The sequence below is a fragment of the Castanea sativa genome, chromosome 11 (genome assembly GCF_040712315.1).
Source record: "Castanea sativa cultivar Marrone di Chiusa Pesio chromosome 11, ASM4071231v1".
Taxonomy (NCBI): Eukaryota; Viridiplantae; Streptophyta; class Magnoliopsida; order Fagales; family Fagaceae; genus Castanea; species Castanea sativa.
Window position 1 is genome coordinate 48213460 of NC_134023.1, and position 22059 is coordinate 48235518.

Consider the following 22059-nt stretch of genomic DNA (forward strand, 5'->3'; position numbering starts at 1 on the left):
CAATTTTTATTTTATATTTGTATTTTACCCATTCAATTTGCTAATCTTTGGCATTTTAGTTTTCTTACATTTGATATTTGTTTAACTCTATGTAAAAAAATAGGAAGAAAAGAAAACCAAAGTTTAATGTACCTCTGATAATTTTGAAACAATAATAAAGTATACGTTGTAATTGTATTCCAATTACTGCTTTCATATTTTTTGACTCAATGGTTTTTTGTTGTTGTGGGACCTCTCTCAATTTTTGTTTGGCTTCGACAAATAATATGTTTAGCATACTTTTTCTTATTATGTGCAGCACATAATAATTTGATCTTGCAGTCCAATAGACAATAAAAAAATCAACCTAAAAAATTTGGTCACGAGGAAATAGAAAATCTCAAAACATGATTGAGAGTTTAATTTTTATCTGATTTTGACAATGAAGGTTTCTTAAGTGGCCAGAGAAATTTCTAAGGAACTTTAAGAGAAGAAAGAAAGTTTTTTTTCAAAACTTCCATAATTATATGTAGTATAGATGTGTATAGACATTGTTTTGGCTTTTGATTATTGATTGATTTCATGATTTAGTTATTAAAAAAAAAAACCCAAAATAATAGAACAGAAATGGATAATACTTTAAAAATAGTTCAATTTTTAAGGAGAACAAATTATTTTAAATAAATTTTTAGAGAATAAATTATATATTATACCATATTACAAAATAATATATATTCTCAAGCATCGCGTGGGTTTGCGACTAGTGCATTTAATGCCTGAGAAACACAAGTATAACGAAACCTTTTCCTCTGCATTCATTTACTAATCTTGACTCAGTACAAGTCCAAATATCAAGTCAAGGCACATGCAACAAAAGAGAGCTCCTCCTCAGTCCAAGAGGAATCTCTATAATGAGAAACAGTTTCGGCCTTCAGGGAATGAAATAAGGATGGAAGTCCACCCTCAAGGGGGGAATAAGGTCTATCTGTCTAGTCAGTAGGGTCATCTAGCACCTTGTAAAGGAAACTATCAGAGGATACTACAACCTTATTCCAACGCCACGATCATTGTAATCCCTAGGTTGATGGCATTTTGGTTTTAAAGGAACTTAGAGCTTTGGGAATAGGGGCATAATTCTTAAAATGTTCCAACACCCAAATTTGCAAAATTGCTACAGGTACAAAGGTTTCTACTTGGGATCGACCCTAAGAGCATTGTAGCTTGAGGGTGAAACGATCTAAATGGGTATACATAGTCCCTAAGAAATAAGGGAAAAGAGGGAAAGAGTATCCATTGGCCAACTTCACTGCTAGAGGGAAATGTCTACTTTAGGATCTTTTCATGGGGATATCCTTCAAATAAATGGCGAGATATTAGGAAAGCAATAAAGGCTTCAAGTTCGTAGGAGCTATACCTTCTCCCACAACGAAGTCTGTACCTTCTTTCAAAGAATCTGTGGCTGCTTTCTCATCTATGCTATCAACATACTTCCTCCAGAAGTATTTGATCCATCCCCAAAAGTTGGCCCTAAAGCCTTTATCAACACCAACACTAGTGTCTTCCATCACTTCCTCGCTGGGGGCTTTCCCTTTTCTTGCCGCCTTTAGAATTGGCTTCTTCAAAGTCTTCTTTACTGCATCTTCAAGAAAATTTACAGCTTTGGCCTCATCAGAAGACAAGGAAATGTTAGCTACCTCTCCATCCCCAAGTAAGGGAAGTCTCAATATCTCATAAACATCCTCAAGGGAATGAGAGATTTCTTGACACCCTATGAAGAAAGTGTGAGTAGTAGAATCCCATCAGCACAAAAGGGAAAGGAAGCCTTCATTGTCTTTATTGATGTCTAGCTCGAAGAACACCAACACAATGTGCAATAGATGCACTTAGTGTAGGATATCCATAAAAGGAGGATATGTCAGCACTCTTCAACACCAACTCCTCCAGCCTTCAAAAACTGAGGTATGAGATTTGAAAACCATATTAGTGGTGGGGGAAAAATCTCATCTGCAAGTGCCAAGCCGAGGGACATGCTTCAAGTCTAGGTCCATGGTCAAAAGATCATCAGGCTCTCCACAGGCCGTGTAAGGAGGTTTTGCAGGACAAGGGAGAGATTCCCAATCAAAAATTTGATCAAACATGTTATCTCCAAAGAAGGATGGAATGATCCATTGCTCCTTTATAGAAGGGTTCTCTTCTCCGCCTAGTAGTGGTCTATTGATTTTAGTAGTTAAGGGTTCTGTGATTTTTAAGAACCAGATATTGGAGTACGTTTGAAACCCATGAGATCTTTTTGTGGTGACTTTGAGGTTTGGAGTTCAAAAAAGAAGAGACAAGGAAAAATGGGGGTGGTGGGAAGAGGGCAGCAGTTTTTCCCTCCTTATATTTTAGGCAAAAGTTTTCCCTCTAAAAGGAATCTTTTGAAAGTGAACCACCTGTTCAAAATTTTGACACATGTCGCAGGGGAAATGCTAGATGACAGCAAAATCTTTGAAAAATCAATTCCCAAAATAAAAACTGCCGTTAAGGGAGTTGTGAAAAGGTGTGACCTATCACCAGCAGGTTTCCAAAGAACCGCAATTAAGGGAGTTGTGAAAAGGCATGACCCATCATCAACAAGTTCCTTTTGCACCTTTTACCTTGTCTTTTGCTTAACTAATATGTTTGTGTGTTGTTTTCTTATGGAGTAAGTTCATGTTTACAAGTTAGTTTGCCTTGTTAACCATTTTTTGAAAAAAAAAAAAAGAAACATAAGAATAAACATACACATATCTCTTACTCAGAATTTTAGAACAAAATTATATTGTGTGTGTGTGTATATATATATTAAAAAAAAGGCGGATTTATATTAAGTTTGGCCTTTATGGCCTATCACCTTTTTTTCTTTACAATAAGAAATAAATATATAAACAAAGAACAAAACAATAAATATAAAATAACTTACAAACCTAAGGCCTATTATGGTCTATTTACATAAAAACATGAAAAAAAAAAGATTGTAGGTCTGGAGACGGGAAACTCAAGGAGAATGGCGTCCATAAGCAACAATGTCTTCATCAGAATCCTTTTATGGGTGGTTTGGGCCAAGGTATTCCTCCTCCTCCTCTCCAAAGTCCAAAGCTTCTGAAGAATTGGCTCCTCTGTTCCAGAGACACTTGAGTAGTCAGAGGCCTCTGTGCCTGAGTCAAAACTAGTTCGAGAGCCTCTATGTCTTCTCCTTCGTTTTGGGAGGTCTATCTTGAAATTGTGAAAGACTGGCCTTCAGTATCTTACCCGACTCTTGGCTAAAGGTCTTCAGAGTTGCTTCTTCTTCTCTTCTCCATCACCCTACTCCCTAGGTTAGGTTTTCCCAACCTCAGGAAGGAAAACCAGGGGGGGGGGGGGAAGAGGAGGAATGGGGACTGAAACCACCAGGGAAGCAATGCCAACACTGGGCAAATTCGAGTCATGGTCTGGGGAGTTGGAACCTGCTAAAGAAGGGCTAGCCATTTTTGAAAATGAAGGCTCTCTTTTTCTGTGTAAGGAAAGGAGGTGTGGATGCAAAAAGGAATGAAGAAAAAGGAAGATTGTTTTACTTTTTAAATCACCAACCAAGGCCGAGTGAAAAGACACAACATTTATGAAGCTTAACGTCTGTCTGCTAAGTGCGGGAAATGAAGAGTTGCCAAAATGGCTAGAAACACCCTTCAATGCCACATGTCCCAACTTCGAACGTCACAAGGCATGTGTTGACAAATTGTTGTTAAATTATATTTAACAAGAATTGTCAATTATGTATAAACAGAATTAGTTAAATTATGTTTAACAAAAATTGTCATATTATGTTTAACAAAAATCGTCAAATTATGTTTTAAAAAAATTGTTCAATTCTGTTTAACAAAAAATGTTATTTAGTAAAATTCATCAAACAAAATTTCACCCATAGGCCTTTTGGCATATGGGTTTATTGATGTGAGTAGTGTCCATTCAAGATAATGTATTAATTGCAATCTCTTGTTTCAAGAGAATATCTGTAACACCCTGACCCAACTTTATAGTTAAACTATGTGTTTGAATGGTTAATTATTATTTTAAGCCACTTCCTTTCTAAAAATTAATAGAAGAGTATTTAATAAACATACTATTTTATAATGCCTTTGAATAAGGATTGTAAAGATTATAAATAATTGAATGACTAATTGTATTATAAATATATACTAAGTATGTATAAAACTATATTAAATGGTTAAGTTATTAGATATATAGTTCTTGGTGTTTAAGTGTTTAAGGTAAGGGTTTATATGCTTGTTATTATCTTAATTACTTTAAGTACATAAAGCTTTGATATTGTGATATTATAAAAAATATATGTTTTTTTTAATGATAGAAAGAAGTTTATAAAGGTAAGGGCTTATATGTAAAGTTATATTGTTGTTTGGGCCTTTCTAGAATATAAGCTTATAAAGGGGGGGAAAGTAAATTTTTTAAAAAAGAGTCTAAAGGGTGACCCATTAACATTTTGTTGTGAAAATGTTGTAAAAATATTGTGAACATAGCACCTCTCTAATATGATATGACTCCCCCGGCCCAATGCCCCCATTATAGTCCGCATTACCCTCAACATGATTTTGTGACGAAGTATTGGTTTATTAACACGCAAAGGGGTGTTTGGTTCCTTGTGATGTGTCCTTGATATGATATTAAAGTTTTTTGATTTATTTTATTTTTTTCTAACATTATCATAATCTAAAATTAAAAAATATATTACATCACCTTAATTTCATTACCTTCCTAAACAATGTAACGTTGTATTCTTGTATTGAGATTAAATTAATGTAAGATTACAATAATGTAATATTACGATGTGATGTAACATCACAACAAACAAAACGCTCCCTAAATGTAGACTAAAAGAGTGATGGTTAATGTGTGTCTGAATAATATGAAGAGTACTAAAAAGTTGTTTGGGGCTAAGACTAGGAGTTTCTTTGTCCAGTTCTACGGGTTCACGCTTAGCAGATATAATCACATTGTTCTCTAATTCACGTAGCGTATTTATTTTTATTATCCACATCATATTTGAATAAACTATCTAAATATTTGGTGACTCTAATGCATTAAAATAATAATAATCAAAGTCTTTTCTAAAATGGTTCATTGAATATAGAAGTCATCAAATATTTTAAGAATGACTCTTTGTTAGCATGCCTGGGTAATAATACAAATGTATGATTATATGAGTATATTCTTTATTGTTTTAATTAAATTAAATGACAATAAATTGTCTTCTCCATTATATCAGAGGAAAAAATGTTTTAAGTTTTATTTTTTTTATTAATATTACCAATAAATCACAACAATCATTCATATAATAGTTATATTCTTTATATATATATATAGTCCACAAGTATGAGAGTAATATCCAATAGCAAAAAAATTTACACCATGATTCTTCTTTTCATTTTTCAACTTCTTTTCATTATTATTATTTATATTATCTCAATTTGAATTCATTATTTAATTTTTGTAAAATCTATGTTTACTCTACACTATATTTAAAAATGAAGTTTCTAGGGTATACTATTTGATGCTTGATTCGAATGATTTCTTGACAAAATTTTGTTTGAATAATTTGATAAGTTGTGTTATATTTCTTTGATTATTTTTTTTAGTAATGATAGTTGATTAACTTATGCGGTAAGCAATTGCTTTTGGCAATTCACAAAATGTTCTTTAAAGAACTTTTATTACAAATTTTTTACTTTTAAATAAGTTTAATTACAAATGATCATTAATAATATTCTCACACATAGCGTGGGTCTACGGCTAGTTATTTGTAATAACAATGTTCACTCACTATAAAGATTACTGTTTTAAGTAAAAGATTAAATCCTATGTTGGAGTTTGGACAAAGGAAAGGTATGGTCCTAATTCTTTTTTAATTTGAGAACAAAAGATTTTATAACTTTTCTTTTGGATAGAAATTTATAAATTACTTGTTGGTTTTAAGAACTTTCCTATACACCAGAGACGACTGTGGCTTGCCAATATGATGAGAAGGAAGTTCGACTGGTACCAAAAATAGATTCCTGATGTATATTTATTAACAGCTTTGAGCCAATCCCAATCCCAATCCCAAATTCAATTGAATGGATTTTTGTTTTCTTTTTAGAATTAATTGAATGGAATTGATTAAGGCAAAGTATTAACACAAGAAAAACGTTGATTTGATGTCGTTGTGTACTTGTATAACTGTTAGTGATGTTGAATTTTAATGTTTGACGTATTCTTATGGGACCAATATAAGAACTTCTTTTTTTTTTGAGGGGGACCAATATAAGAACTTAATTCGCAAGTTTGCTGATAAAGTGCAATGATAAAGAGGGGAAAAAGATTTATTTAATACTGAAAAGGGAAAAAGCATAAGGAGAGAGTATATTGTAATTTAATTTATATGTTTTAAATAATCTAACCAAAATTATGCATTTTTTTTATATTATTAAGTTAATTTCATTGTATCACTATCACTTCCACTCCCCAAGATATGATTATTAATACATGTATCATTAATTATTAATAGTAAAAAAATGGACGTGATCAGATGATGGGTGTCTTATCTCCATCACGTTCCTTCTTTGAGACGGAAGCGGGTGGGCAGAGGCATAGTAGAAATATTTTGTCATCCTTATTAAAGATGACCTTAACACTAACGAGGCAAAGACAAGAAAAAAGAGAGGGATGATGATGAAAGTGCTAAAAGAGAGAGGATGAGACCAAAAAAAATTAGATTATAAAATCATGTGTATAGAAATGACTAAATTGTATATAATATATATTAAACAATATAATACAGTCAGGTGTGGGTTATTAAAACCTATTTCAACCTTTATCATTTCTTCCGAAGGAGAAAACTTGTGTAATACATGTCGGTCAAAAAAAAATTATACTTTAAACAAATTTAGCCAAAAAAAAAAAATCAATTCCAAATCTAACTGTCTTTTGTATCTATAAGATCCCATATATATGATAATATTATATGATGATTGTTTTTTTTTAGCATACACCAATTATTTTTTTAGTGAATGTGGAGTTCGATTAGAATAACAGACTTTCAATTTAAGCTAATTGTATTCCCTCAAAAAAACAAAAAAAAGTTTAAGCTCATTTACAATCTCTTGTTTTAAGGAAAGACCCTTTGATTCCAAGCACATCGCCTTTGTACATAAGTTTATTTATTTTTTTGTTTGAGAGAATATGTGTTTTTATTTATTTGTGATTGCACCTAAATATTTATTTAGGTTGCCTATATGTCCTTGGCGGGGATCAAACCAATTACTAGTTCTTAAATCCTCAAATACGATTTTGTTCACTTCAAATGATGGACATTTAAGTCAAATACTTGGTATTTAGTTAAGCAATGACTTAATTTTGTTTTTGTGTGAGATAATTTATTTTAATCTCAAAGATAAGTTAAGAACCCATGTTTTTATGGAAATTAAACCAATGATTCTCTTTTTGAGAAATTCCAATATCCAAACAAAATTCCCCTTCTTTCTTTTGCTTCTTTGTAGGAATTGTAACAAGTAATGATATTTTGATTGGAGAGACGTTACGACCACAACAATTTTACAATATTTTCACAACAAATCATAGGTGATTAGTTTTTATTGGTTCAAATTTGACCCTAATATTAAGATTATTTTTTTGTCCCAACAATAACAACCCGTAACAATTTGCCACTTAAAATTTGTTGAAAAAATGTTGTAAAAATATTGTTGACTTATCTTTTCTCTTTTGATTGAAGCTCCCAAATTTAATTAAGGGAAATAAAACTCCTTTGAAGCAATTCTAATTTTATGAACATGTTTTATAAAGTGGGAAACTTTATTAAATTTTACTATTATTGTGACAAACTGGAAAGTTGTCACAATTATTGTCACGATTATAAAGTTTGCTAGGAGTCGTTCTTTCTCACACAGGGTGAGACCTTTCATTTTTTTTTTTTCTTTCCTCCTACTCTACTGTCTATCCTATTCAAATTATTGTTTTGTCAGCATGAGGGTTATTTTGACAGAGGAGGAAGATGAGGTGATCATGGTTCGGTCGGAGCGTCGTTTGAAAACTCTAGAAGAGTGGTCCCTCAGTTTGCTAGGAGGGTTTTACACGACCGAACTCATCAACTTAGGAGCTGCGAAAAACCATCTACGCTCTGCATGGAAGATGGGGGGGAACGATCTAGAAATTACATATGTTAGAGACGGACTGTTTCGGTTTAAATTCTCGATGGAAAGCCAATTGAAGTGGGTTATTAACAATGGTCCTTGGAGTTTCGATAATCATATCTTATTACTGCGAAGGTGGGAGAAAGGAATGACGGCCTCTTCGGTTAACTTCCAAACCGTTCCGATGTGGGTGCAAGTGTGGGGACTACCCTTTGAACTGATATACAAGGAAGCAGGGATAGATATTGGACAAGGAATTGGTAGAGTCATTGAGGTAGATTGTAACGCCATTTCCTCGTTTCTCCGGGTCAGAGTTGACGTGCCCTTAGACAAACCGATACGCGGGGGAGCCCCAGTACTCAGTCCGGAAGGTGACAAGGTTTGGGTGGCTTTCAAGTACGAACGGCTATCTGGTCTGTGTTTCCATTGTGGCCTTCTTGGTCATGAGGCAAAAGCATGCGAGTTCACGAAACTGAAGGTGTGGGAGGTGAGTCCTTATGGCGAATGGCTGCGAGCGACTGAGGATGTCCCGCCACAGACCAGCGACTCTCTAGTGGCAGTAACGGAACCCCGGCAGAATTTTAATTCGGGTCACGGACACTACTATCATTCAAGGACAATAATTCCGGAGATTATGGAGGTTGTTGAATGCACGGGACCCGATATTAATGAGGAGCAATATTGGGTTAGTAATGATAGGGAAAATCCCGAAATCAATGCAATTTGTGCACTCCAAAAGTGAGTAGAAGTAGTACAATTATGCTTCTTTTTTGTGATTATGCATGTTTTCTATTTTTGTAGTATTGAAAAATCTGCATCTAAATTCTATTGCCAGTTTAATATAAAAAATAAATAAATAATCAACTATATAACTGCCATATCTCTATTTTGGTGATCCTTTTGTTAAAAGTTTTTAGTCCTAATGATTCAATTTGGAAGCCTACTTTAAGTTCTTATTTAAAATAAAATTTTAGGTTGCTAATTTGAAAATAGTTTACAAAATAAGAGAGCTCATATATGGGCAGGACTGATGACTCAGCTTAATTCTTTAATTAGTATGTAATACAAATTGGAAAATTTTTTGAAGTGCTATGAAGCATATAATATATAATTTTTACCTAATAATACACTTTCAGTTCGGATTTTTCTGCAGATTTTAGCTGCTGTCCAGGTCTGCTACATTGTGAAATTAAGTTATTTGTGCTCAAGATCCCATATACTAAATTAGGATATCTCCATTCTAAATTAGTATCATGTAACTTTATAAAGACTGATCTGGGCAACTTTCCTATTAGAAGTTAAAACCATGGTTTATTGTTCAAGATAGAACTTCAGAAAGAAGCATTCTAAAAAATTGAATTTTTAGCTGGAAAAATTTGTGTCCATGATGTCACTTTGAATGATTCCAGTAGTTGATAAGGTCATTTATGTTCAAGCACCAACTTCTATTTCTCAAGTTTAACTTGTCTTGGATAAGTTTTAAAACAATACCAAGGTGATTGTAAGGATAATTGGCTTTTATTACTTGTATAAATCCTTTACACTGTCTTAATATACATTCCATAAAAAATAGACTACCCTTAGCTTGGACTACAATTTTTCTGATCAGATTGCATTCATAAACAGTTATATGCATGGGAAATCCTCCTCTGGGTCAGAGTTGAAATGGCTTGAGCAGAATTTGGATTGTTTTGATCCAAAACTATTGCAATCTCAGGGATTCAGAAGGCTTTGTGATGCATTTCGATTGCTGCTAACAGATCCCGCTGTTAAGGTGAATTCTTGGTTTTGACTTTAATGTAAGCATTCTTCAAAACTTGGTCAAGGTCCAATTCTCCCTTTTGATAATCTTAGAATTTGAAAATTGTTTTACCAAAAGCATTTCTGACATGATTGGCTCAAAGATGAGTCCTTCAGAAGTGATTGTACCTTACCAAAGTTCCAAAGCCTTGATCCTATTCACCCCCCTCCTCTTCTTAGCCGATGTTTTGTTTGGATCTATGTTTATTTTTATCTTTAGACTCTCACTTGTCTCAACTGAAAGGACAATGTAATTTCGTCTATGCAAATTTCTTTTCCAATTCAAAAAACCATATATAAATCAAATAATGGGTTTCAAATATTTAAAATTGGTATGTTTTGTTTTTCTTTTCTCTTGACAGACAGTAGGAATCTTTTCCTGCTAATGTATGTCTCTTTAAGAAATCTAACTTGAATGCAGAAACTAGTGGTTTCTCTAGCATCTGATAAAGCTGTTCGGGATGTGATTTTGAGGAAAACGTCAGTTCGAGAGTTTCAATGGACACCCTACGCAGGTTTTAACTATTCTCATCACATATTTGGTTTGTGTTAATGATGCACAAGAAATAAATTCTTTTCTTTTATTTGTTTGGCCAAGTGACTCTTTCAATTGGAAAATACTGTCTGTCTTATGGCTAGATGCATCTCTGTTGGTATTGGAGGGGATAATCACACCACAACAGTGGTGGCATTCCCTCATATAAAATTTCCTACTTTGTCTCCTAGACAAGTAGAGTGGTGATAATTTCCAATGCAATTAGTTTCTCTAGTGAATGGATATGACTCTATAGAGGGTTGTGTTTGTTCCTAAAGTTACAACTCTCAGATTGGGTATAAGGGTGTATAAAAAGGCCCCGAGAATACAGGTCATTTGATCCCTATCTCCTCTCATTTCTAGAGAAACTTTGCATGTGATTTTCACTCTCATGAGAGCTTCATTTCTCTAGAAACAACTATCTCAACCATTAAATGGCCTTCGGATATTATGTGTTGGTGGTGGTGCTATCATATATGTTAAGAAAAATACAACTTTGGAGTAGACTTGTAGCATGAAAACATCCAACAGGTGAATGGAATAGAACTATGGGAAGAAACATGATTGTGGTTATTTGACACCACAAAAGAGACAAAACAATTGTGCCCTTGCTGCTATAATATTTAAGAGTTTGAAAATTATTGTTCAAGGCTTGGTCAATGTATGAATTTAAGAAGAAGCCCTTATGAAAGGCCTCAACAAAACTCGGAGCATTGGATCTTAGGATTTTACTTGTGTGTGTGTGTGTTCAAGACTTTGGCAGTGCTTTTTAGAAGTGCTTTTTAGAGCAATTAGTGGTTTTTTTTAATGCGGGTTTGGATAAAATAGAAATCTTTCTTGCTATTATGATTTTGGATTTGTGGAAGTTGAGAGTAACATCTTAGGGTCTTTTTTTGAGGGCTTGATAACACGTTGGAACAACGCCTTAACTCAAAAGCTTACCCCAGAGGGTTTAATCCAACAAAATTTGATTACCACTTGTTACTCTAGTCTGTATTATCCTATGTGAGACCTGATCACTCAACCAATTACATGAATATTCCTATAATTCTTTATTTTTTCTATAACTAACTTATTCTCATTTTATCCATGTAGTTAATTATGTAAGGCCTCTAATTTCTAATGAAGAGCCAGGCTGGGCTACACGTATATTGATGTGGATTTGGGATGGAACAAAAGCAAAATTTGGGAAATTTCTGTCTCTAGTGAACGAGCTATTTCTACCTCCCAGGAGGAACAATCCCACAGAAGGAAACATGGAGCAGATGGAGGAAAATATTAGATTATTGCCTCTCACTGTTGTGATCTTCCTGATTGTGGTTGTGGCTCGAGCCCTAACTGCTTGAATCACCATAGCATAAGCAGAAGAATGCAAGAATAAACCACATTATTTGATCAACAATGGGGGGCCATTAGTTGATGAGTACCTATTAAATTTCAGCATTTTTCCCCCTGTATTGTATATGTTGCAAAACGGTTATGTTTTCAAATATTTGAACTCCTACGTGCATCTGTTTCATAAATAAATTCCTGAAGGTCTTGAAGGAAAACTCACATACTTCCAGTCTCCTATAATGGATATTATCGACCACGTTTGCCAAGTTAACTTCATCCATAACATTGTCTATTAGCAAATCAGCTTCAGCTTGCAGTATCCAAGACCAATTGAACATCACTACATGCATCTCAGCTTGTGAACCCTACATCTGAAAGACGCAGCGGGTCAAGTGTGCTGGGTTTGCTTTTTCTAGATTCATATATTTTTTTCCACTCACATGAATGAGTTGCTTTCCTGTTCTCAGGTCCAAGCAATAATATATTGTCATTACCTCTCTATATAAAAAGCTAATTATCTTGACATTACCAAGTCTCTATGGGAAAGGCTTCAAAAAGAGGTCTTTCTGCACATGATGAGGCATCGTTTTTCATATAAACACCAAATCATGTGGCCCTACCAACATTCACGATCTACTCATTTCACATGCATCTAGTATTGTTAAATCTTAAGTGCACCAAAAGAAAATATGCATGTTATAAAAGCACCAAATAGAACGTTCAAGGAGAAAGGTAGGACGACAAAACAGAACATTAAACACTTTTACAAAGAAAAAGTTGGGCTCAATGCAATGCCAACTCGAAAATATCTTTATTTTTCCTCATTGTTTATAGTAAGAGAAAGTCTAGAGATACCCAAATCTACAACGTGATTAAGTATCACCCTGTGATTGGTGAACTTAAAGTTTGTTTCAATTAAATTCATGTGATGGTCCCGTGTGTAAGTCCTAAAACCCAATCACACAATAACACCCAAGCAAGTTGTGAATGACCTGATCACTTCTCAATGCCTTCCGCTTCGGATTTTCTTCATAGGCTCTCCCTCCCTAAACTCAGCTATTGAAAAACACCTACAAAAAAAACATTGAAGTATATTCAAATTGAACGTGTAGGCATGGCAAGGAGTTTTAAAACATGTTTATTTTCAACGATGTTTAGCTCACAAACTTGTTTTCCTATCTATTTATCAATATTTACACAAATACATTTGATTCTCGAAGCCGGCTTATGAACCATTTCCTAATCCTACTGTTCATTCACTTTTAGAAAACTAGGAGCCCTCTATGTACACATTTAACCATTAAAGCAAGTCCAATTGTGTAGCTCAATAGACCTAAAATCTATTGAGCTTGAGCGTTTCAAGCATATTAATATAATGTAAGTTAGAAAAAAACAACCCTAATGAGCCCATGGCACCCAGCTACTTAAGGACGGATGCAAGCGTAATCACATCTTTCACCTGTGGATTCGATCAAGAGTATATTTATCAAATGGATACAATCACCATGTACAACCTGATTTCACTGCTAGAGATTCTCAAAATGTTATTAGAGAGTATCTATTGCTACAAAGGAAAAACATCAATAGACCTTACAAATGCATTTAATGCCTGAAAAACATAGGTGTAACGAAATCTTTTCCTTTGCATTCATTTAGAGTGGTTTTGGATAGCAATGAGTTTGTGTTACTATCTGCGTTTCCTTAGGTGGGTCCCATGCACTGTTCACGGGACCCACAAGTACCTCTTTCAACAAATATAACTTCTAACCTGAGTCTCACGGCACTATTCACACATTTGAAAATTATTTTGTTACAGTGTTTTTAGTTTTTTGTTTTCAATCAATAAGCGGTATCCAAATAGACGTCTAACTAATTTTGACTCATTACAAGCCAATTCCGAAAAGTTTTTTTTTTTTTTTTGAGGTAGTTTACAATTCCAGATATCAGGACTTCCAGAACTTTGGATCCATCAGTTTGAAGTCTGCAGCAGAACCTTGGCTGACAATTTTCTGAATACGTGAAGAAAAATTCTTCAGCCTGAAGGCATTGAAGATGGTCAGTGCACTTGCAATATATTCCGTAGAGAATAATTATAAATGGATGTATCCAGCAATTCCTGATTTTTCTTACTTTCCCATCACTTTATGCTGGGGTTTATAAAATGTTCATGTTGAAAGTAATATTTAAAGCAGAACAGTCACTCCTAGCACAAAGAATTGCATGAGTACTACCATAAATGCACTGGGGAATATTAAGTTTCCTACAACATGAGCTAGATACACAACAAAGAAAAAAATAATGTTGCAGCTTGCAGGGTCTTTTTGGAAGAAGGGGTTATATGTGAAAAAATTAGTACGTACATCTTAACCTTTTCAAAAAATATTCCAAAATAGTACATGTAAATAACTGAGTTTTATGTATAAAAGAGCTAATCTACATTGCATGATAGCCTTAACAAGTATTGAGATTTGTCAACAATTGATCTCCTTGTTTCTTAGCAAGATTTGATCTTAAGACCTACCAACCCCCATCCCACTAACAACTTGAGCTAAAGCCCAAGGCATTGTAAACGATAGACAAATCTTCCAACATTACTAGCTCGTGGAACAAGGTAATGGAAACCATAAACACTTGCATGTGCAGCAATAATAGGAAACAAGGATAAAGCAACTCTTCAGCAATCTTTTTTATAAGTGCAATCTTTTTTTATTTCTACACATAATAATTATTAATCAAGACTAACAAGTGCAGCTAATGCCATAGATTAATACAACATAGGATACTAACCTTCTCATTAATCCACATTAAAGAACTTAGTTGAATGTTTAGAATCCGGACAACTACATCTAAAGGTGTCATCCCATCAATTTTCTCAAGTTCTCCTCCCCAATTGAAATGGTAAGGTAGGAATCAATCATTTCCATCTGTAAGAAAAAAATACTTGTTAAGGAGTGATAACATTGAACTCGTATTTACCTGGTTGGCATTTAGGGTCTCAATAATTGATTTGATCTGTTCTGTCATCTGCTCTAATACCCTCTCTATAAATTCAGACTGTTCATACCTGTATTCCATACCCAAAAAAAAAAAAAAAATACAATGACATTGATATATTAGAATGGGGACGGACAGAGAGATAGCAATATATACACAACCAGAAACCAGAAATTTTTTCCTGAACAATAGGCTTCTGCAGACATAACCTTAAACCATCAAGCCAAATCCAACCTAATTATGAACTATGAAGCAGGCAAAGGCTGTGCTTTATGTGGAACAGCCTAGTCAATAGACTGAAAGCCCAATGATGTATGCATAGGGTTGTGACAAAGAATGGATGCAATCAAAACTAAAAGATTAGGATAAAGTATAGTAAGCCACATGAATCTATTAGTTTTTCCCCCAACCAAATCAACAAAAATAGTACTTACATATACACCTATACACACACAACCAGAATCCAGATATTTTTACTGAAAAATAGGCTTCTGCAGACATATAACCACAAACCATCAACCTAAATCCAACCTAATTCTTTTTTTTTTTTTTTTTGAAAAGTAAATCCAACATAATTATAAAAAATCAAGCAAGAATACGGGGATCCATAAGAGTTGTGACAAAAATGGATACAATCAAACTAAAAAGATTAAGATAAAGTATGGTAAGCCACATGAATCCATTAATTTTACTCCAACCAAATTAACAAACTTAGTACTTACATTGCATCTATTAATTTTCATGAATCTAATAATTCATGCATATTGATGTGGATTTTAGATGCCACAAGAGCAAAGGATATAGCGCTCATTGAGAAATTTCTGTCTATAGTGAACGAGCTATTTCAACCTCCTAAGAGAAACAATCCAATTGAAGGAAACAAGGAGCAGATGAAGAAAAAATTTAGATCATCATTGCTTCTCTCTGTTGTGATCCTCCTGATTGTGGTTGTGGCTTGAGCCCAAAATGCTACAATCACCATAACTTCAGCAGAAGAACACAAGAATAAACCACATTATTTGATCAACAGGGAGGTACCATTGGTTAATGAGTACCTACTAAGTTTCAGCCTTTTTTTTCCCCTCTATATTGTATATGTTGCAAAACAGTAATGTTTCCAAATAAGATCTTGAACTCCTACATTTGTTTCATAAATAAAATCCTGAAGGTCTTGAAGGAAAATTCACATACTTCCAGTCTTCTTTCATGGATATTATTGACCACGTTTGCCAAGTTAACTTCATGAATAACATTATCTGTTAGCAATTCAGCTTCAGACTGCAGTACCCACCTCCAATTGAACAATGCTACATACATCTCAGCTTGAGAACCCTGCATCTGAAAGACACAGCGGGTCAAGTGCTGGGTTTGCTTTTTCTAAATTCATCTTTGTTCTTCCACTTACATGAATGAGTTGGAATAAGTGCCAATAATGAAGCTAAAGCACAGCTAGCAAAATTATCTTTTGAAGTTATAACTAATGAAGTAAATGTGTCTAAAATAAAGGGAAAAAAAAATTGCTGCTACCAACAAAACTTTAATTATGAAGGAAAAAAAGTGAGTTAAGGGTAATCATGAGGAAAAAAAAAGTTGATTAAAAAGAAGAACAAAAAAAAAGAGAGAAGTTCAACGATCTTCAATGATGCGGTTCTTGGAATAAGTGCCAATAATGAAGCTACTCTGTAGCTAGCAATATATACAATTTAGAAAAGTATATGCCAAAGGAAAGCAAAAAAAATAATGCAGCAATGGACAAAACTAGGATTAGAAAAAAAGACAATGACATACAGGTAATCAAAAGATTTATAAGGGTACCAAGATTTTGAAGTTAATCTGATAGCAAAGATTTTGAAAGGTACCAAGTACCAACTCCAATAAAAAAATCTTATGCTATTAGGAAGATGTTTGGGATCATACATTAGCTTAACACCATGAATTCGGAGCACTTGTAGATAATTCATCCTTGAAAAGGACTTAGGATTTGAATATGCCAATTTGGGGTCAAACAATTCTAATACTATGCTTCGTACTGCCTTTGTTCCCTAAACAATTAGGAAAAAGGGATTAGTGTATGTAGAAAAGCATAGAACTATTATAATTTAAAATGCTTTTCTTAAAGCAACAAATATAATAAAGTATGTTCTCATGTTATTTAAGTATAACATCATACTATATCTCGTACCAGCATATCAATAATGTCTTTATGCAACCATATTCTAGTACACTTCCCAGCTATAAGGGACTCCTGACAAACTCTGTTCCTACCATTTCTTGTACTAAATTACACATCCATAATTGTTGGTAATGCAATTTTATGAGAGATTTATCAATAAAAACCCTGAATCCAAATTTAGGTTATAGAGGAAGATAATTTAGTATGTTCATGATGCTTTCTTGATTCTTGTGATTTAAGAAAAACCCACTATGTAGGAAAATTTTATTCTCTATTGCTTGTAGCCCATCAAAGTTTATTTGAAGTATATTAAGGATGTTTCTTTTTGGAAATTTTTTGAGCCTATGTAATTCACTTATCCATTCTTATTTACTTTTATTAAACAAAAAGGAACCCAAAACTTCAATGGCTAAAGGAAGGCCATTAGTATAATGTACAAAGGCTTGGGATAGTTGTAGATAATCTTCGATATGATTCTCTTTTCCAAAAGCATTCAAATTAAAAAGATGTAAAGCTTCAACCTCATATATTGCATCTACTTCATGTGTCTTTAGCAAATGCATATCTCTTGTTGCTATGATAACTCTACTACCTGGGCCAAACCAATCATGCTTCCCAACTAATTTTTTTAGTTGGTTTAATTCACTTACATCATCAAGAACAAGAAGAATTTTTTTATGCTGTAACTTATTCTTGAGCATGAGAACTCCTATATCAACACCTTGCATACTCATACTTTTATCCAAAATTTGAGTAATAAGTTGTTGTTGTAGTGGAACTAGACCATCTTTTTTAGAAACTTCCCCAACATCATCAAGAAAACAACAAGCTTCAAATTTATTAGATACCATAAGTAAAACAATTCTTGCTAGAGTTGTTTTACCCATCCCTCCCGTACCCCAAACCCCTATGATGCGAATATTGTTTGACCCTATAGCCAAAGATGACATGAGTCTCTCCCATCGAGAAATTATTCATACGAAGTCTATGGTATCTTCTAAGAGTGAATTTCTCAATTTATGCCACAACTCTTCGAAAATGTTTTGGACAATGTATTACTCAAGCCTACAATGAAGAGACAACAACATGCTATTAGTTTTAACTGCCAATAAATTGGTCCAAAAAAAAAGAGTAAAAATTCAGTGTTCTATTCTATTGAATGAAACAGAAAATTGTAAATTAATTGGCTCAAGACAAAATTGAAAGAACTATGTACATTTATGTAGTTTTAATTAAGGTTCAAAACAAGATCAAAGATAAGAAATATATTTTTTGAATGTTCAAATCAAAGAAATATGTCAGATTGGATTACTAATTACCTATCTTGTACATACCACCCAAATAGATTAGTCACTCCTCTTAATGCATCTCTCCACGTTTGCACATTCTCTATGTTCTCCTTAAATCGTTCTTCATGTTTAGTAAAGCCTTGAGCAAAGGTTCCAGTCTGTTTCCGTACATTAGATGGATCCACATTGTAAAAAGACCTTTCTCTTTCATACATTCAATGATTTTTGCAAGTTCCTCCAAACACAAAGTAGAAGTTGCAAAGTTTTTTGAGAGGATGACAATTGCAAACCTCGATATTTCTATTGCTTTAAAGAGCTCTACTAATATATATTTTCCTCTCTCAAGATTTTCATCATCTCTAAAGGTTATGACTCCCTTCTTTTTCAAGGCCACATGTAGTTGGCCAATGAAACTGTTATGGGTGTCCTCACTTCTAAAATTGAGAAAAACATCATTTGACCATAAAGCCTTTGAAGTTATTCTTCCCACGTCTTCACCTAAGAATGCATGACTCAATTTATACCATAATTCTCTCACAATGTCTTGGATAATTTTTGGCTCAGGGCTGCAATTAAGAGAGTATAATATGTGGTGAGTTTACACCAGCATTACATTCAGGTCATATCTAATGCACAAAACTCTCACTTTTGTAAGGTCTGGGAGAGGTCATGGTAGATATGAAATAGGACCAAAGAAAAAAAAAAAAAAAAAGTAGAAACCTAGTGTCCTACTATGTTGATTGAAAATTAATTGGCTCAAGACAATTAAATGAACTACAAACACTTATGCGGATTAAGTTTCAAAACAAGGCTATATATGAGAGGAGTGTTATTATTATTATTATTATTATTATTATTATTATTATTATTATTATTATTATCATCTGAGGGGAGTGTTATTTGAATATTTTAAAAAAAGAATTATGTCAAATTGGATTATCTATCCTGTAAATGCCACCCTTTGAGACTGGCAACCTCTCTCATGGAAATTCTCCATGTTTGCACCTTCTCTATGCAGTCCTTGAAACATTCTTCATGTTTTGAAAAAGCTGAAGCAAAATGTCTCAATTGTTTCCGTACATTAGATGGATCAACATCATGAAAAATTGGCAGAACTATTGTTCCTATATCTTTAATGCATCCAATGATTTTTTTAAGTTCATCCAAGCACCGTGTAGAAGATGCATAGTTTTTTGAGAAAATGACAATTGCAAAACTTGATTCCTCTATTACTTTAAAGAGATTTGATGAAATAGATTTTCCAATCTCAAGTTTTTCCTCGTCTCTAAAGGTGACAATGCCCATTCTTTTCAAAGCATCATACAGAGGGTTTGTAAAACTATTGAAGGTGTCCTCGTCTCTAAAACTAAGAAAGACATCATATTTCCATAGTGGTGTTGAAGAAGAAAATGATGATGAAGATGAGGCATTTTTAGTGCTCATGGAAGCCATTGGAAATATATTGGCAGATCTTGAGCCACAATAAATATTTTTAAAAAAATCAATTAAAATAGAAAAAAAAAATAGAGAAAAACAGAACAATATCGTTTGGATTTTTCATTTCAGTGATGCATCCAATTAGTTTTTCTAAACCTAAAACAATACAAATTATGTAATATTTAAAACTATTCCCTATATATATATATATATATATATATATATATATATATATTTTTTTTTTTTTTTTTTTTTTTTTTTGCTAATAAAGTATTCCCTAATATGCCAACAAACTTAGCTTGTCACATTATAACAGTATTAAAAGAAAAACTTTTTTTTATTTGACAATCATATTTGCTAGCATACAGAGGAGTAAAAATTCAGATAAAAACCCAGAAACAAATTTTACATTCCTCCCATTTTCCGTCAACTTTCTCATCATTGGAATAGAAATTGAACTCAAAATAAATATAAATTTAATAAGGGGGAAAAAAAAACAGAGAATTCACACAAAGCATTATTACATAAGAGTTGCGAGGACCTTGAGAAGGCGGATCACTTTGTCATGGTTGAGGAGACGAAGAGGTTCAAACAATTGGTCTTTCCGTGTGCTCGGTTTAAGAAAAGGGAAAATAAAAGAGACAGATTGTATGTTGAACAGGAAAATTATGTTGGCATTGAGGAAAAGAGAGAACTTGATAGAGAACTTGTGGACACTAATCGTGACAACTTTAACCAAAATCTGGGGTTCTGTTCTCACGTAAAATCCAGAATTTTTTTCCGTTTGGATCGTCTAATTGAGCTTTCTTTGATTTCCTCGCACCTACACTCATAAAATATATATATATATATATATCAAAATTATGACTTTTTTTTAAGGCTAGTAATGATTTCATCACGAAAAAATCTCTAAATATTACTTTAAAAAAAAATACATATATCATCTGACTTTTAAACTTATACTAGCCGTTGATCAGTGTTTCCCACGGTTTTGTAAATATTTAAGTTTCGCCAAAGATTATTATCTGATGAGGCAACCATTTTCAAACATGTGAGAGACACATGTATGTGTGGTGTGGATTCTAAATTTTCTAATGAATCAAAATCTTCTGGTGGTGATGGGATGAATATGCATGCATTGGGTTTTTCCTTTTTCATTTATTTTAGGTAAGCGAAATAAACACAAGATTTTAATTCCTAACACATATACCAATCCTCACACCCCCCATCATGTGCAAGTCACAAAACCCCATCATCTGTTTCAAAGGAATAAACCGTAGTATATCTAAATAAATCTTAGACACAGAACCACAATATATATATATATACAGAAAGTACATTTCCATGAAAATTTATAATTGAAGTAGAAAAAATAAGAAGTAAAATAAAGTAGGGAAGAGGAAAAACAATTTGTTGTGGTTATTTTAGTTCGTGGAGGGAAATAAAAGACATGGATGTGTGCAAGCAAATTAATTGCAGCAATTGGTTGTTGTAAAGTTCTAAATCCTCTTAATAATACAACAACTTCTTATTTTGTACTATTTGTTTTTATGCTTGGGCAATGCTCTCAAAAGCACAATTCCAACGTTTTCTTTTATTCTAACTACCACGACTGGCTATTCTTGAATGCCTTACTCTTGTCTTTGCTTTTTTTGGTTTCTTTAGAGGTGGCACATGGGATGAACTTAGTTAGAGCTATATGAAAGTAGTTAACTCCCCCATTAAGAAAGGGAAGAAAGATTAAATTCCAGATAACTAGCAAAGTCTTGTTTACACTTTATTATATTCTAGGGAATTTTTTTTTTTAATTTTTGGAGATTAGGATTGTAGTGGAAATTTGATGACAATTACTCTTGATAATGCGAAGAAAATCAGTAGGCTGGATGCTCCGGACTTAGAAGGACTACTCGCTCTTTCGATGGCTTGGAAAAGAAAGAAAAAACGATCAAAGGTGACCGGGGTTGCCGGCCAAGAACCCTCCGATGGTAAAATTAGTTTTTCTCTCTATCTTTTCGGAGTTCCAACTTTTTTGGAAAATATCTAGCATACCTTTGCTTTTTCTAAATGAGTGTTTATATAATGTTCTAATAAACGATTATCACACTTGTAACCTCCCCTGGATTCAAGGAGGTGTAAAGATTTTAAGATAACTTCCATAACCGTTTAAAAGTTATATACTTCTTACACAGCGGTTACCGGAAGTTATACGTGAAATAAGGAGTTGTAATATTACACTCGAAAATTTTCCCAAGTATAATAGCCTCATCCTAGTATCTTCTTGTTGAGCATACTTAGCTTAGAAATATGGGTTGTTTCTCC

At 33.4% G+C, this 22059-nt stretch overlaps 1 protein-coding gene and 1 pseudogene across 1 annotated transcript; one reads left to right on the plus strand and one right to left on the minus strand.

The window, feature by feature from the left end:
• The window catches only part of LOC142616623 (TMV resistance protein N-like), a 64548-nt pseudogene extending 44793 nt beyond the window's left edge, over nt 1–19755 (minus strand).
• LOC142615492 (uncharacterized) lies at nt 7955–12083 on the plus strand. Its single transcript, XM_075788235.1, has 4 exons — nt 7955–8915; nt 9804–9951; nt 10399–10492; nt 11608–12083. Exons 1-4 carry the CDS (start codon nt 8011–8013, stop codon nt 11856–11858), a joined length of 1398 nt encoding a protein of 465 aa, XP_075644350.1. The 5' UTR covers nt 7955–8010; the 3' UTR covers nt 11859–12083.
• Nucleotides 19756–22059: the final 2304 nt, after the last annotated feature.

Bases quoted from the DNA above. Each gene is read 5' to 3' on its own strand.
- LOC142615492 (XM_075788235.1), top strand. From the start codon at position 8,011: ATGAGGGTTATTTTGACAGAGGAGGAAGATGAGGTGATCATGGTTCGG. The intron at 8,916-9,803 runs GTGAGTAGAAGT...ATTCATAAACAG, and splicing joins GCAATTTGTGCACTCCAAAA to TTATATGCATGGGAAATCCT. The intron at 9,952-10,398 runs GTGAATTCTTGG...ACTTGAATGCAG, and splicing joins TAACAGATCCCGCTGTTAAG to AAACTAGTGGTTTCTCTAGC.